General features: G+C 54.4%; 1 protein-coding gene across 1 annotated transcript in view; it reads left to right on the top strand.

Moving 5' to 3' along the window:
* Positions 1–17,492, top strand: part of GRIK3 (glutamate ionotropic receptor kainate type subunit 3) — a 225,131-nt gene that overhangs the window by 182,146 nt on the left and 25,493 nt on the right. The window contains exon 11 of the mRNA XM_059137080.1: positions 13,972–14,195. Coding sequence (XP_058993063.1) covers positions 13,972–14,195 — 224 coding nt within the window. The remainder of the gene's footprint in view (positions 1–13,971; positions 14,196–17,492) is intronic.

Raw genomic sequence — 17,492 nt, 5'->3', positions numbered from 1 at the left:
AAGCCCTGTGCTCCAACCCGTGCGAAGAGCCATCCTGACCCCAGGAGCCAGGGCAAAGTAGGCTCCTGTAGTGTAGATCTTGGCATGGAAAGTACCAGCCATGGGAATTGTTACCGTGCAGGGGAGATACTCTACAGGGAACCTAGAGCCTTGGAGGGGAGGGAGCAGCGGGAAGGCTCAAGCAAAACCTTCATTTCCTAGGGCCTCCAGAACTCAGTGGAAGGCTGGTGGGAGAGGCTTCTGGTCGGTCACCAGCACGAACTTGGGCTGGGCTTGACTGTGCACGTCCCCTGGACAAGTTTCTTGGCCTCTCCCTGTCTCAGTTTCCCTATCTGTAAAACGAGAATGACAGTCATAGAGGCAGCCCCATAGGCCGTGAGGGCTAAGCTCACACACGTGCGTTATGTCCTCTGCACCCTGTCGGTCCTTGTCTTCTTATTTTTATCTGTATCGTACGGTTACTCCTTCGAGGCCGGGGAGGGAACTTGAGGCCTTCATGTCCCCGGGCTCCTAGGTTCTAACGCAACATCGAGAATACGAACACTGAATATGGACTCCCCACCCTGTGTTCTTCCCAGCAGGTTGAGCGGCTGGGAGGAGACAGCTGGTGGGGAAGCTCTCCTAGATTGTGGAATCCAGTGTAAATGGAAGGGAGTGGTGTTGTCACCATTATTAGTAATAACTATAATTATTATGGAAATTAGTCAGCAGGCCCCAGAGGCATCTCCATTTATCAGCTCCCCTACTCCTGCTTGGTGCCAGGGCCCTGGAATGCGGGGTCCCAGTGGGTGCCAGCGCCTGTTGTTTGCAGAGGTAGGCTGGACCGGGAAGTGGGGCGGTCCCGTGGAGCGTGGGGGCCACCTGTGGAAGGGAGCAGGGCCGGCGCCAGTCCTGGTGGCCACAGCATCTCCATCTCCAGGCTTTGAAGAGCATTTGTGAGGGGGCAGCTCAGAAACACTCAGCAGTAAGCCAGACCTTTCTCAGCTGACCCTCTGCTGGGGAAAAGAGGGGAGGTGGCCTCATCTGCGGCCTCTGTGCAGCGCAGTATCCATCAAGGCGCGGGCCCTGACGGGACAGGCAGGGGACCTTGTTAAACCCGATTCCCTACAATTGATGAGCCTATTAATCCTAGCTTGGTGCCATTTTTAATAACATCATAACCATTTATTAGTGTCGTCAGATAATTAGTCTTCTCGCTAGCTCATAGATAGCGTGGTAAAGGCTTGGCAATATTATTACTTTCTTATTAGGGATCTGAACGCAGACGTAAAAGTGATGAATGCCTACCTTTGTGAGAATCTGCCCCCCGAGGCCCATTTGGAGGCCCTGGGTGGAGCCTCTGACCAGCAGGACTTAAGAGGTCCTTCTCGGGCACTCTGCTTCCTCTGTCCCATGCCAAACGGCCTTCCAGGGATCCAGGCTCACGGAGGAAGACGGGACAGGTGGGGGTGTGACCCCTCCTGCTGACACACTCCTCGCACCCCTGTCCCCGCTCAGTGGGCTCCAACGGTGCGAGCAACAGACAGATTGGACGGAGCAGTGATTTCGCTCTCTGTCACCCCGCCTCTCGCAGATTCTTGCTCTCCCCAGCTTTACTGCCCGCTCCCTCTCATTTCTCCTCTCTCAAAGGTATTCTGCCTACGTCCACGTCCGTGCCTTAAATTACTCTCAGGTGTGTTAGTGACCCTGGAATCCAAGAGAGAGGACTTCAGATTCCAGGTCTAGCCCGTATGCAATCTCTCTGGCCTCTCTTTCCATATCTATGAGATGGGAGTAATAAAAAAGCCTTCCTCCCAGGGATTGTAGGATGATTTAATGAGATATGGCCTGAAGATGCTTAACAGAGGGCTTGGTGCTCAGTACGTGAGCAGCCCCTGGGCGCTGTCCTGTGGCCTTCCCTCCAGGGTCAGCCCTGCTGTCTAAAAGTACACACGTGGATGAACGCAGTGGCCGGGCCCGGCCATGATCATCCTGGTGGGCCACAGTGACCCGGGATCTAAACCTTGCCCCTCTGATTCCAAACAGAAGCCTTGGGAAACTGATTCACAGGGATCAGACTCACAGAGAGCGGAGGCACACGGCAAGGCATCATCCCCCTACTCCCCTTGGGGACCTTGGCCTTTCCTGACCCCTGCCATCCAGAGCTTCTGTCCTGGGTGCTAAGCGGAGGCATTTGGGTTTCAGCCTGAGAGCTACAGGGGTGGACACAGCTGGAAGGGAGTGACAAGAGCATCAGGTGGAGGAAAATCACTGTGGTGGGGCTGCCCAGGAGCCAGTCTGGAGGCCGTGGCTGGGGCCCCGGTGAAGGAGAGCGTGGTGGAGAGAAAGAAGGGAACGCTGCTTTGGGAAGGGACGAGGTGGGTGGCTTGGCACAGTGACGGGAAGGGAGAATGGGGAAGATTGGTAGATGGGCTGGATTTGGGAGGTGAGGGACAGGGAAGATTTTTGCATGAGGACAGGTGTGAAATTCCAGCTGGGAAGTTGACAGTGTCATCCCCAAATCGAGGAGTGGAGGAGGCACGGAGGTCATGCTGGGACTGAGGTGCTGGGAGGTGGTGGCTGGCCATATAACTGGGCCGTCAGAGGAGACAGCGGGGCAGGAGTTCAAGGCTTGGGAGTCACCAGCCCAACCTTGGAGGGGACCTCAGGAGGCAGCCGGAGGCGGGATTGCCGGGCCGAGGACAGATGGGACCCTGGGGAGGACCCGAACGACAAGGAAGCATAAGGAGAGAGGAAAACGAGGACGCCACAAGACGCCGGAGCCACCAAAGCCAGAGAGGAAGGAGGAGAGCCAGGAGAGCAGGGGTGACCGAGGCCAAAGGAGGAGAGGTTCCCGGAGAGGTGTGGGCACAGGGTCACACGTGGCAGGCAGGGAGCTTTTCAAAGGAGAGGCGTGAATGGTGAATGGCATCCGCGTGCAGGCACAAGCACAGGGTCAGCCCCAGGCTGGGGACTTTCTTCTCTGTGAGCCCAGAATCCTGTCCTGGCTGCTCTCCGAAGCCCTGGAATCAGAGGGGCCCGGTTTGGCAGAGAAGAAGCAGGAGCGTGGCCTTAAGGGAATGCGTACAGGCCCTCCAAGTCACAGCAAGCCATGGTTCTCCTCTCTCCATTGTCACGTCTCACTTAGAGCAGGTGAGGAGGTTTTCCTGGCTCGTGGATGAGGCTGGACCAAGACAAGGGTTAGAACGGGGAGGAGCCACAGAGCAGTCGTGGGTAGCCTGGGCTTATCATCCTTTCCCTTGTGAGAGAAGTAGCACCGTCCAGACATCCCCTGTACCTCCTGGTCATGCTGAGTGCTGAGCAGAGGGGATGGCATCGCTCCAGGGGCCCATCCCCCCTCCCCACCCTTCTTCCAGACAGTGAGCGCCTGATGAACAGCTCTTGGCTGCTGCCTGAGCACCCGGCGTGGGCCAGGCACATGGAGCAGGTGTCGATGAATTAGGGTGTGTGAGGGAGTGCATGGACTCACACACCCTCCCCAGGGGCGAGGCTGCGGGGTCCTAAGCATTGAACTTCCCATCCTGTGCCTGCGGAGGGTCAGGTGTCAAGGCTATGGCTCCATCACGTATGGTGTCCCCTGCCATTCAACCAGTAATCAGATCTTAGCTCTGGCCTCCATGCATTCTTGGTAGCAGCCACCCCAAGCCCCTGTTCGTGTGGCCAGGAAAGGCTCTGGCGAACCACCTCCTCCAGGCTGGCCAATGCCCTTTAAAGCAAGACGTGCTGGGAGCTCTCTGGGGGCAGGTGGAGGCCTGGGTGGGACAGGGCAGTGGAGGGCAGGGGATTCCCCAAGGGCACGTGATTGTGGACTCCTGGGAGGGCAGCCCAGTTGCCAGGGCAGTGACCCTGAGCTGCCTGAGAAGGGGCAGGGAAGCAGGCCCGGGATGTAGGAAGGACCGGGCCACACTGTGATTCACCAAAGAACTGTTAGCTGCCAGGACCCAGGCAGCAGGGACCAATCTGGGAAAAACCTGGAAGAAGCCTGGCTAGAGGTTGGGGTCCAGCCAACCCAGGGCCAGAACAGTCCAGGCACAGGTACAACAGCGCTTCCAGAGTGAAGGGGGATTGGAGGGAAAGGAAAGTCAGAGGGAGCGAGAGTTGCACCCTGCTGAGGGTCAACTATTCCTTCATTCGTTCCACAGACTTTTCTGGAACAGTCTCAGCTGGGCTCCTGGACAGCAGGAAGAGGCTGAGGAAGAGGCTTAGATGCTAACACCTAGCTCTGGGGTGTGGTGCCAAGGGAGCGAGTGAGGGCCAGGGGTGTGGAATGCCGAAGCAAGAACTTGTTATTGAGCCCGTCAGCACTGAGTGGGACCAGTCCCTCAGTCGACACCCTGGAAAATACTTGCAGAGTGTGTCTCAGGATGAGGGGAGACGTGGTGGGGGGAGAGGTTTTTCCACAGGCTCCTGATTTCCAGGCGTTTCTAGATTTGACACGGCAGGCATGGGAACCCCCGGGGACCCTCAGCGGGCTGGGCGGGTCGGAAGTGAGTGTCTACTAGTGCCTACATGAGGGTGGTCAGGGCCAGAGCCCACAACTTGGTGCTCAAGGGCAGGGGTCCGAACCCAGTCCCCGCAATATGTCAGACTTGGGGTGGTGACTAGAGAGATGGGAGCAGCCAAGGTAGATGCCCATGGCCCTTGCCCCTCGCCTCTCACCCCCACCCATGGGAACAAACAGTGAATCACCCAAGCTGACTTGTATTAAAACAGCAGTTGGCACCATAGAGCAGTGTAGGAAGGAGACTTGGGAGGTATAAGACCAGGAGAGATGACTGGGCTTCTCTGCCAGAGTGACTCTTCAGCCGAGACCAGAGAATGAGGAAGAGAAACCGAGGGACAGCTATCCGAAGCACAGACTGGATAGCTGAGCTCACGGAGCTCCCTGGGTGAAGGCCTGCAGCATTGGGCCAGGCCTGGGCGGACCCCTGCCTTGTGGTCACGCACGGTGTGGGGAAGGGAGCTTCCTCTGGAGGTGGGAACAGACATGCGGCCGCCCCCATCATGTGCCACAAAGCGGGGGACGCCCGCCCTGCTGTGACTTTGCTGGCACTCAGGAATCAGACCCTTCTCGCAGGCCTGGGAAAGGCACCGACTTCATTTCTCACTGCTGGCCGTCCAGCAGCTCGGGGACCCGTATATGAAGCCTGGGTTGGTGACCCTTCCATCTACACAGGCATTTCCTAGCACCTGGCCTTCGGCTTTGGAGTTATGTAGGGGTTTTCCCAGGCTGTTCGTGGCCACGGTGCTGATGAAGTGTGACATCGGTGTCACACCAATCGATGTGTCCCACACACATCGGTGGGACATCGCCGGTACCACCCGTAACTAAGGGCACCCCTGTGAGAACTGCAGTGTGGCAGGCCAGCAGAAGTGCTTCCTGGGTGACCTTTCCACTCCAAAAGTTGCTCTTTCCAGTGTTCCCTGTGATGAAGCTATTCTTTTGGCCATTAAACGTATTGAGGTAAGAGCCCCATGCTAGCACAGAGGATAGGACCGTGGACAAACAGGCAGGATCGCTTCCCCGAGCTTCTGGGTCTCAATTCTAGCAGGAAGCAGTGCATGGACGGATGAATCTGTGTGACTCTTCAGCCTGGGAACGTGTCCTGAGAGACGGGTGTGTCCAGGTAAAGGCTTCCCTGGCTCACAGACCGGTGCCCGGGCTAGGAGCCCTGGGCTCGGAAACCGGTGGGAAGTGGCCACTGATCTATCCCAGGAATCCCTAGAGGAAAAGGCTGGAGACTTGGGAGAGGTGGGAGTAGCTCCTGAAATGTCTTCCCTGTCCTGTGGCTGGCAGCATGCAGAGGAATTGAGGGAGGGCACAGGGTCATTTCCAGCCCCCTGGCATGCAGCGGCAGGTGGCTCATGTGGGTGAATGAAGGAAGACACAGACTTGGGAAGATGTCTCCCAACACGGCCAGTGAGCCCAGGCAGACTGCAGTGCGACAGGAAGATCCGGTCTCAGATGTACTGGCCATCACCCCCACTGTGTCCCATATTCTCCCAAATACAGAACAGACCTGAACTCTGGCCTATTTCCAAGGCCAGGGAAGGTTCTGCCCCTGCCCCCACCTCTGGCCCCCTACCCAAGCCTGGGCCAAGGCACTTGCGAGCTAGGCCTACTGGGAGCTCACCTGGGGTGGGGCAGAGTCCTCGATGGAGCAGGACAGGCTTGGGGGGGACCACAGATGAACCCAAAGGGTGGACCCTCCCCAGAGTGGCCAAACAGTCTGGGCAATGACCGGGGCAGGATATGGAGCTTGAAGACGTCACTAGGACCTACCTAAGGATGGCCATGAGGACAGGTGAGGGCTTTCAGGGAACAGACCGGAAGTAAGGGACCCATCAAGGGCCAGGGTGCAAGGAGAAGAGGCCTCACTCTGGAAAAACACTGGTGAGAGACAGGCCTGGGTTGGGGGGAGTTCAGGACCCGGGCAGATTGGCATGGGTCACATGGCTTCGGGGAGAATGGGGGTGCTGAGCAGGGAAACAGAGGCCAGAGCTCAGTCCCCTTAGGCTGTGGTCAGGGTTGGTCGGGACCCTTGGGGGTACTTCATTGCTCAGTCTTGCAAAAGAACTTTACTGAGCCCCTTCTTGGGGCCGGACTTTGAGCTCACCCGAGGGATGCATCAGTGTGCGATCCAGGTCCCTCCCCGACCTCCTAGAGCTCACACACCAGCAGAGGAGCGAGGGAGGTACTAAACAGTGACTTACAAATAAGAATTTAGTTGTGATAAGGACATGGAGGAGCAGCACAAGGGGCACTATGGGAACGTATCACCAGGGCCTCATGGCATGTGGAGAGGGGGGGGGGTCACTACCCCCAGCAACCTGCTGGGCAGGGCCTGTCTGGGCTGATGCCACCTTCAGCCCATGAGGTGGGGAAAGGGGCAGGTGGTTGGAGATGCAGCTGTGGCTTGTCCCTCCTGGGGCCCCTGGGGTCCTGAAGCAGGGAACACCCGCCCTTCCTTCCTGAAGGAGAGAGGCTCAGCAGCTCTCCTGGGCCAGAGAGAGGTGCGGGCATCCTTCCTCACTGGCGGGTAGTGAGGCCACTACCGCTCAGAAAGCCAATGTGTGGATTACAGGTGTTGGGAGGTGACCCATCTGTGGACACTGAGGAATTCACCAGCACCGCTTCCCCTCTGTTGTAATGTGTGGGTCGTTGAGGTTGCTGGTTGTCAGGTCAGTGTCCATGGGCTTTCCGGGAGCACTGTGTTTTCTTAAGGATGGAGTCTGGGAGTCATCAGCAGACACCCACCCCACCCCGCCCCGCCCCGTGACTTGCTTTGTCCCCCTGTAAACTACCACGTGCTCAGCCAGGCAGCTCTGCAGATGTGCTTACTGGGTATCTCCCCTACACATCCCCATTCATCCAGTCCCAGAGTCTACAGATGGCGGGCTGTGAGCCAGGCACTGTGCCAAGCCCAGGGTGCGTGGTGGTGGAAAGGCACGGGCTCAGATCCTGCTCTCATGAGCTTATGGTCCAGTGAAGGAGTGAAGGAGAAATCAGCAAGCCTCTCTAAAAACCCAACTGAGGTCAGTGCTAGGAACGAAAATACTTGTGCCATGAGAGGAATCGCCAGGGAGACCTGACGTCACCTGAGGATTTTAATTAATTGATTTAATTGAGCTGAGATCTGAAAGAGAAGTAGGCATTAGCTGGACAAAGCGTTTGTGGAGAAAGAAGTCCTAGGTGGAGGAGCTCACACGTGCAAAGGTCCTGAGGTGAGAGAGAGCTGGAGTTGGGGAGTCTGAAAGAAGCTAGTAGAAAGCGAGCAAGGGGACATGAGGTAAGGAAAGCCTGGAGAGGCGGGCAGGGCCGGGTCTGCACTTGCCGGCTCAGTAGCCACTGGTCATGGGGGTTATTGAAATTTAAAACTTAAATAAAAATAATTTTTCAAATTCTTTCATTTGAAATTAATTAAAGTATGAACTCAGTTCCTCAGTTACATAGCCACATTTCAAGCTCTTGGCCACATGTGGCTAACGGTTACCATATTGGACAATGCAAATAGAGAACATTCCCACCGTTATAGAACGTTCTCTGGGATGGAAAGTTCTCTTAGATCACGAAAGGCTTAAGGAACCCCTAATAAGAATGTTTTATCCTAAGAGCACTTTCTGTATATGAAGCAGGGTTGGGAGTGGGGGGATTCTAGCTGGAGCAACACCACTTTGAGAAAAGACTGAAAGGGGAATTCCAGGATAGCATGTACGTGGGCAGAGAGCCAGCAGACAGAGCCCCGGGGAGAAGTCCTGCATGTGCAGCAGGAGTGAGACTGGCTTTGGGGGGCTGTGGAAATGGAAGCAGAGGGATCTGGAGGGAAGTGAGAGTGAATCTGCATGTTTCTGCAGCCATAGAGCTCAACAGCCCAGCCAGATGATACAAAGTGTATGCTGGGGAGACCCTGTGGCACCCTTGGTGGGCAGCCAGAGTCAGGTTCATGTCACTGGAAATGCAGCCCAGGTTCAGGGCAGGCAGAGTGGGCCTGGCCATAGAGCCTGCTCATTTGAATGGGGTGGTGGAAGGAACTCTGAGCATCCTGTCCTGGCCCCAAGTGGCAGGTATAGGAGTGACCCAGGGCTGTCACAGCAAATGAGCACAAGCTAGGTGGCTTAAAACAACAGAAATGTTTTTTCACTCAGTTCTGGAAGCCAGAAATCAGAAATCAAGGTGCTGGCAGGATTGGTCCCTTTCAAGGGAGAATGTGTCCCACGCCTCTCCCCTGGCTTCTGGTGCGGCCGGCATCCTTGGTGCTCCTTGGCTTGATCCTGCATTACTCTGGTCTCTGTCTCCAGCATCACAGGGCCTTCTCAGTGTGTCCCTGTGTGTCCTCTTCTCTGCTTACGAGGAGCCCAAAGCCTAGGATGTAGGGTTCACCCGAATCTAGTATGACTTCCATCTTAGCTTGATTACTTCTGCAAAGACCATTTTTGCAGAAGTTCTGGGTTGGTGAACCCATGGAAATGCAAGAAGGGTGGCGCGCCCCAAGAGAGAGAGGACATGGGAGCTTTGTGCTCCTTCCCACATACCTTGCCCAATGCACCACTTCCATGCAGCTGTCCTGAGCTCCATTCTTCTCTAAAAACCGACGACCTGAGGGGTTGCACCATTTTACATTCCCTCCCACAACCCAGGAGAGACCCCGTTGCTCCACACCCTTGTCAGCACTTGGTATTATCCGTATCTTTTTTAAAATTTTGGCTGCTGGGATAGGTGTGCAGTGGTATTACGGGAAATTAAAACCACCTGGGGAGTGTTCCTGGGGACATGGGAGGGAACAACTGTGACACGGAGACCAGATGCACACGGGCTCCCACCAGGAGCCATCGCACGGTCAGAACCCACAGTGCTGCACGCCCAGGAGCGGCCGTGAGCTCACTGATGAATTTCGGGGCATTCAGCAGGAGCCAGAGAGAGCCTGATCTTTGGGGAGGTGAACACGCCCACTGAAGATAGACTGTGTCCTCCCTCTGCACAGCCCAGGATACTCTCCTGGCAATCTATCCGACGCTGTTTAATCTCAGTGGCAAGAATAAAAGACTGTTTTAGTGGGGGGAGAAAAGAAGACTATTTGTTTTAAGATTTTATTTTATTTATTTGACAGAGAGAGATCATAAGTAGGAAGAGAGGTAGACAGAGAGAGAGGTGGAAGCAGGGTCCCCGCTGAGCAGAGAGCACGATGCAGGGCTCGATCCCAGGACCCTGAGATCATGACCTGAGCTGAAGGCAGAGGCATTAACCCACTGAGCCACCCAGGCGCCCTGAGCCTATTTCTAAGTAAGGTCACATTCACAGCTCCTAGGGAGTAAGGACTTGAACCTGTTTGGAGGGGGCGCACAGTTCAGCCCCGTACGTGTGGCTTGCGTGGCTGGTTTGAGGTCACGGTGAAGTGGGTCCGAGTACTGGCTTAGCCATTCACCAACATGGAAGGCAGCTATGCTCACTCCTATGCCACCCACACTTGTCACTCAAAGGAGTAGAGCTTGAACAAACATCCTGGCCTTATTGAGTCATGGCACCCTCATCTAGAATGTGGTGGTAACCCTTACTGCCACACGGGGCTGTTGGAAGGATCATCTGTGATGGTGTACATTAGCATGCTTAACCATGCTTGGCATATGGGACTCATTCAGCAATGACCATGCTTCTTACTATTGTAACTGCAGCAGTTCCCAGTCTGAGCAACAGGACACCCTAGGGAATCCCAGACAAGAGGCAGAGCACAGAGATGTGGAATCTGGTAAAGACCATGCCTAGAATGCAATTAGTCAGGGGCCAACAGGGGCACCAGACTCAGGTAGCAAGCTGGGGTTCAGGGCATAGACTTTTTCCTCAGGGAGGACCCCTGGCTTAAGAGAAGGCTTAAGATGGGCGCCTGGGTGGCTCAGTGGCTTAAAGCCTCTGCCTTCGGCTCAGGTCATGATCCCAGGGTCCTGGGATCCAGCCCCGCATCGGGCTCTCTGCTCAGTGGGGAGCCTGCTTCCTCCTCTCTCTCTCTCTGCCTGCCTCTGCCTACTTATGATTTCTCTGTCAGATAAATAAATAAAATCTTTTTAAAAAAGAGAGAGAAAGAGAGAGAAGGCTTAAGAGAAGGCTGATGGGTGGTAAGTGGCCAGAAGTGGGACCATGGTCACAAGTCCACTCTTAGAATCTGAGAGGAGGTTTTCCTGGTTTCACTTTCTGGGACAAGGCTAGTGTCCAGCCAGAAGTCAAGGTGGCTGGACCTCTGGGCTGAAATACAGAGTTGCAGCTGGTTAAGTCCTCCTCACCTTCATTCTGGTTCCTAGAGACGTGGTGGCTCCAAGGGGCCCCGGGCAAGTATGGAGTATAGTATGAGAGGCTGGTGCCACGTGGGTCCAAACAGATTCTTGGGAAGTGGAAATCTGCTTATGGGGATAAAGTAAGGTCCTGGAAGGGTTGCCCTGCCCAGCTGAGAGGGTTAGAAAAGGTATGGAAAGGTCCTCAGGCAGACAGGGCCAACAGATCATCTGTAAGACCCATGACTGTGTTGGACAGGTGAGACGTTTAGTTTGTTCAAGGACCTGATTACTGTAAATATGAGAGCAAAGGCCTTGGCTCTTCTCTGAGCCTCAGTTTCCCGCCATAAGAAATAGAAGTTTGGAAGAGATGTTCTTAAAGACCTCTCGCCCAGGTCTGACAGCCTCTGATTTCATGAGTCGTCCCCAGAGAAAACTTGCTCAAGTGGGAAGAGCCTGCCAAGGTTGGGCCTTTCATTCTGAGTAATGAACTGACACAGCAGAGACTTGACATCTATTCTGCTCTTTCAAGGAAAGCTGGACAAAATAATGCCTTTTTCAGAGAAATCGTAACCAACGGTGAAATGCAGTGTTTCCTGCCTAAACCCAAATCAAAGTGGAGAATGCCAGCCTTCTTGAACCCTAAGGGAGAAGATGCACCAAAGCTCCCCATGAAGAAGGGCAGGTTGACCAGCTGACTCACTGCTGTAGGTACAGAATGCTGCGGAAGCCCGCCTCCCGACTTATGAGACCTCCTGATCTGCGAGAGCCGGGAGAGAAGGATGAGGGTGGGAAGATTCAGAAGGTTCCAGGACAGTGCTGGTGAAGAAGGAGGTCCCACAGCCCTGCAGTTGGCTTCCTCGCCAGTCCTGGACCGCTTCTCATGAAACAAACGTGGCTGCAGACACCAAGATCCTCCCGTCGCTAGTCCTTTCATCCAACCTCCTATCAAAGCCAGAGGAAGATTGGCACATTGACTTTGAGGCTCTCCCAAACCAATGTGCTTTGAAGGGACAGGACCAGGGGAGGCCAAGTTCTAGAACAAAAGCCCACTACCCCCCTCCCCAATGCCAACATTATAGAGGATCCTAGAACTCAGGAATCAAAAGAACCTTCCAGGATATCCCAGCCAGGTCCCCACCCCACTGAGTCCTATGGGCACCCCCCAGTAGGGGCTCACTTGACTGGAAAGTCTGTAAGAGCAGGAGCTGCTCAGCCCTGTATACCAGACTGTAGTACAGTTGGTATCAAGCAGGTACACATTACTATCTCTGCACCTTCCCTGATAGTTCCCTTCTTTTTGTTGTATTCCTTTGTACACACTCTGAGGACCCCAGGGGGCCAGGGTGGCAGCAGCTGGACATTCTCCTTCCTCTGCCTTCAAAGCTAGGCAATTTCCAATGCCCACATTCAGAAATTGACAAACAGAAGGTCCCAGTATGATGAATGCTTTTTAATAGGCTCCCCCTCCCCCTCCATCCCAAGTCCTAAGGTTCACTGAACGCTTAGGCTCTGAATGTCAATAATCAACTGTGGGGGCTTCTTTTAAAAGGAAAAACATTGGCTTGGCAATGTCAAAGTTGTGTGTCTGCCAGCATCCCCCACCACCAGCCTGGGGCACCTGCGGAGTCTACCCAGATCAGGCTTCCCTTCCTTAAAGTCTGATTTCAATTGGTTGCTGGTTCCTAATCTAGGATTGGTGAAGTCAGAGTTGGCATTAGCAGCTACCACTTAGTAGATGGTTTGATCAGTGTCCGTCTCTCCGACTAGATTGCAAGCCCTGGGGCAGAAACCATGTCTTCATGGCTCAGCTCTGTATCCCTAGTGCTTAGCAAACCTCATAAAATGAATGTATGAATGAATGAATCTGGACCAAGACATTGGGTAGTTGCCTAGAGACTGTTGCCTTGGAAAGGGGTCTCAGAGCAGCCATCCCACATTTGCAACAGGGTCTTTAGTGCTGGTCTTCAGGACCTGGCCTCTCTTTCTGTCCAGCCCATCCCCGACACCGGGAAGTGATAACTCAGTTCACATTTTGATATGTGAATATCCACAGGAGCCATCCCAGAGGAAACTCTATTAACAAATATTACAGAGTTGAGATGGGGGTTAGGAATGGACAAAGCAGTGCATCAGCTATGCCCTGACTGCCCTTAGGAAGACACAGGCAAATAGGCAGGTAAGACAGAAAGTCACATGACCACAGATCCTGAATTCCAACTGAGCCAGGTAGGACCTTACTGTGAGGCAGAGCAAGCTTCATGGGGGTTTAGCATTGGAGGTTATCAGGGAGGGCTTCTTGGAGGAAGTAGCATGTGCAAAGAAATATAGAAAGCTGGTAAGAGCCAACAGGGAGAGGACATTCTCAATAGGGCATGGGTGTGCAAACCATGGAGGTGAAAAAGGGAATGTGGGAAAAAGGAAGCCGTTGAATGGGGCCTCATGGGGCAGGAGAACAGTGGGGAGACTGTTCATCAGGAAAAGCTCAGACCAAGGAGATAATAGACCTTTAATTAGACCCTCATTAAAATTGTGATGAGCTAAAATTGACCAGCACAGGAACATTCCTAGCCTTCCCCACCCCCTTCCTTTCTTCCTCTTCTTTGCCCTCATCCCTCCCCTCACCAATTGAAGAGGGCGCTGGACTCACTTCTGCCTCCAAAGAGGGTATTATTTTTGTCCAACTGGATTTTAAGGCTTTTAGGAAGTATAGAATATCCAAAACAGGGAGAAGCAGTCAAGAAGTGGCTAGGAGAGGAAAGCAGATTCAAGCAAGGTCTGTTCTGGATTCTGTGTCCTCTTCATGATGTTTGAAAGTCACCAATAAAGAACATGAGCTATTTTTAAATGTTTGTAGATTGCTGAACTGTATCTATTTGATCGCGCACCATTTTGAGGATGAACCACACGGGTATAGCTTTCCTAGAATTCCTCTCTGCATGTGGATGCCACTGTCCTCTTCCTGAAGGCCATGAGGCTCGTGGAGGACAGGGGTTCCATCTAATTCATCACTGTCTCTGCAGCACGCTGGGGGTAGCCTGGCCCAGGAGAAGGACTTGTAAACATTGTGGTCAGGTGACCCTAAGGCTTTGGAAATGACTCCACTTCCCACCCTTCCTTCCTCCTCCTCTGAGAAGAGGTGCCTGTCCCCTGCTAGTCTGAAGCTTTACTCACATCTGTCTCTGTGTGTGTGTTTCCCTCTCATTGCAGAAGGCAGATCTGGCCGTGGCCCCCCTGACCATTACCCACGTCCGCGAGAAAGCCATCGACTTCTCCAAGCCCTTCATGACCCTTGGTGTGAGCATCTTGTATCGAAAGCCCAATGGCACCAACCCCAGTGTCTTCTCCTTCCTCAACCCCCTGTCCCCAGACATCTGGATGTACGTGCTCCTCGCCTATCTGGGGGTCAGCTGTGTCCTCTTTGTCATTGCCAGGTAAGGGACATGCTTTGGCCAGAGTTCTGGCCCAAGGTCAGGGTTTCAGGGAGCCAGACTGGTCCCCACCTCAGCAGTCCTTAGCCACTGGCTAAGGTTCAGGCCACTGCTGTGCCTGCTCCTCTCTCCCTCGCTGAGGCTCAGATCCCTTTATATCCTTCGAGGAATATTCCATAGATCACCACCCCCCCATACAAGCATACATGCCAAGCTTGTATTCCCCAGGCCATCCCCTGGTCTGTGTCCATAACCAGGAGGCAGCAGTCCTATCCCAACCCTGTGAGCAGCCTTGGAGAGGCTAAGTCATTGCCCAGAGCTGCACTGCCTGGCTAGGTACCCAGGACAGCAGACTTAGGTGTGTTGGATGGTCCAGCAAGTGGACTGAAATGTGCAAGGCAGATTGTGTCCTCCTGGTCCACACAGCAGGAGGAATTGTGTCACATAAGCACACACGGGCGCATGTGCGGAAACTTGGCACGTACGCCCCCGTCCCTAACACACGCAGGCCACACCCTTGCACATTCGGTAGTTCACACAAAGGAGACACAGCACATACTTGCTGGTGGATGGTGGGAGGAGCTCACTAGGGCACAGGTTTAGCTCAGTGTTTGCTGAGCACCTGGTGTTTGCCAAGCACTGTGCTCTGTGCTTTAGAGGCATTACATGACATCATTATCTCATCCCTCCACCCCCAGGAAGGGAAGACATCTGAGGCTCACCGAAGCCATCCTAACGACAAGTGATTGGCATTTGATCTCTCACCACCTAGGATTCTGTCTGTAATCCACATCCCTGGCCACCTGGACATTTGTCCTTTGCCCCGGCCCCAAGTGGGTGGCTCCTGGGCCCTGGACCCTCTGCCCCCTCCTTTCAGGCTCCCGCTGCCACTGCTCTGGTTCTTTTTTCTCTAAACCCTTACAAAATATGAAGAGAGACTTCTCTGGAGAGGCAATTTGAGATCCAAGGACTTCGTGTTTGGGCCTTTCCTCCTCCTAAGTCTTCTTTGAAAGCCTTCACTCCCTCCTCCCGCACAGAGAGAGACCAAAGGAAAGGATGTGAGGCATGAAATTGTCCTGCATCCGAAACCCTCGGCTGCCAGCTGGCGGGGGCCGCCTGTCCACCCAGCCCCGCCGGCCAGCCTTCAGGAGATGCCTGTATTACGCAGCTTCCTCTAACAGCCTAACAAGACTTAGAAAGCAGGAGACACTCTCCAGAGCTCTCGCCATAATTTTAGCAACTCCGACCCCCTCGGGGCTCCCTACCCCTAGAAAACAGCTCCGGCTTCTCCAGCTTGACTCTAATGTGCGCCCAGTCCCCCCTCCAACCCCTGGTCTTTCAGCCTGCTTCCCCCTGCCTCCTGTCAGGGAAGGTAGGGGGACCACTTCGCCCCCTACCTGGGGAGACTTTCTGGAAGAGATGAGACTTCTGCAGCTGCTGGAATGACGCAGGGCACCTGAGGGGACAGGATAGGGACAAGGGACCTAGCCACAGGGCCATGAACAGCGTCACAGTACAATTATCCTATTATGTAACAGTCACTTAATTCACACCCACCCCGCCTGATCCTTACGAAGGTCCTGTGAGGTGGGGATAATTCCCCCCACTTTGTAGAAGCAGCAAATCAGTCTCAGGGAGGCTCAGACAGTGCCCGAGGTCAGAAAGCTTTTTCTTACAGAGTCAGACTCCCGAGGAAGACCTGTCCAGTTTAAATGGGCGTGGCAAACACCGGTGCCCATGGGGCTGGACAGGAAGCTTGAGGGAAGGGAGGCAGGGAAGGGGAGAGGCCACAGCGGCCCAGAGGACACACACTTGGCCAGAGGGACAGCGGCTTGTCGCCCCCAACCGACTGCTCTGGGCTGGAACGTAGGCCCAGTGCTGCAGCATTCATGGTGTTTAGACAGACTCAGATTTTTTTATGTGACACCTCATGGTTTTTATAGGTAGCCACTAACTCGATTTTGGTCCAAGACTGTCAAGATCAAGCACGACACAGCTCTAGGGTGGCTGTGGCCCTCTGTCCCCTCTCCATGTGGTCTGTGTCCTTCAGACCGCTCCATGCTGGCAGCAGGAGAGCTGGACACCGCTGCCCGAGAGCTGGAGTCCGCGAAGCGTGGGCAGGGCCCCAGACTCCCTGCAGGGCGGTTGTGGCATGGTCCCGGGCTGTCTGTCTTGCAGACTCACCTGGCCTTGCCTGTGTCTGTCCAGCACCAGGGGTCCATGCCTTGACTAAGGCCTTTCTCTACCATCGGGATAGTCTGCTTTACACCTGGACACATAGAAGGAGAGAGGAAGGGAGGGAGGGTGCCTTCTCACCACAGAAGGCAGGGAGCTGGGACTTGGGGGAAGAAGATAACCCTACATGCCTAAAACCGGAGGCAGAAACAAGGGTGAACTGCCAGCAGGTCCAGTCCTGGGTGCCCCATTCCAGTCACATCTGGGGAAGAGATGGTCCCAGCCAGCCGGTGCTCTGTCTACACCTCTGTCACTGGCTGAACGTCATCTTCTTCCAGGAATGGAGACTGAGTATCGCTAGGTCAGCCTCCACTAGCTCCTACCGTTGTGCAAGATGGTGACAGTCCTTTGCAGCTGCAAGCCATTAACCCAAGACCATCACTAACCTCGGGGACACCTTCTTTACTGTCCAGCGTCCAGCCCGCTCCTGTTCTCTCCTGTGGCCTGGGGGTTAGAATCCAGACCTTGCAGCTCCCGGATGGCAGGGGTGCCCTCACCTGACTGCTCCAAACCACCTCCCCATCTGTAAAATGGGCCCCCGTTGCGCTGTCTACCTCAAGGGGCAGTGAGGAGCCGGGTCCCTTATATTACTTGATGACCAAGAGGCTCCTGGGTGGTTTGAGCATGAGAAACAGGTCCACCCCCTAGGAATTTAGCCTATTGAAATCACCACTGAGCCCACGTTATAATGCCCCCAAATCTAGAAAGTCTCTCCTCCGAGGATAGGGCCGCCCATCAGCATGGGTGCCCATGGAGGGGTCCCCAGGGCTCTTTCTTCCAGCACAGTGTGCGACAATGGAGACAGGGACAGGCCAAGCCCCGCAACAGAGAAGTGGTTGAAAACACCTCTGAAGTAGTTGCAGAGAGCAAGGAGATCCAGAAGAACCGCTCTGGAAAGAGGCTGGTGACTTAGTAAGAGGAAAAGTCCCAAGTTCTAGGTAGCACTACAGCATGATACTTTCTTGTGTTTAAACACGATCACAGGTATCGTGTGTGTGTGTAAGACACTCAGGACCAGTGAGGTCTCATCCGGAATCATTTTCACTGGGTCTCCCCCTCCCCCAG

Source organism: Mustela lutreola, chromosome 10 (assembly GCF_030435805.1).
Source record: "Mustela lutreola isolate mMusLut2 chromosome 10, mMusLut2.pri, whole genome shotgun sequence".
In the NCBI taxonomy this organism is placed as follows: Eukaryota; Metazoa; Chordata; class Mammalia; order Carnivora; family Mustelidae; genus Mustela; species Mustela lutreola.
The sequence above is the reverse complement of the archived record's forward strand: the minus strand, read 5'-3'. Positions and strand labels throughout refer to the sequence as shown.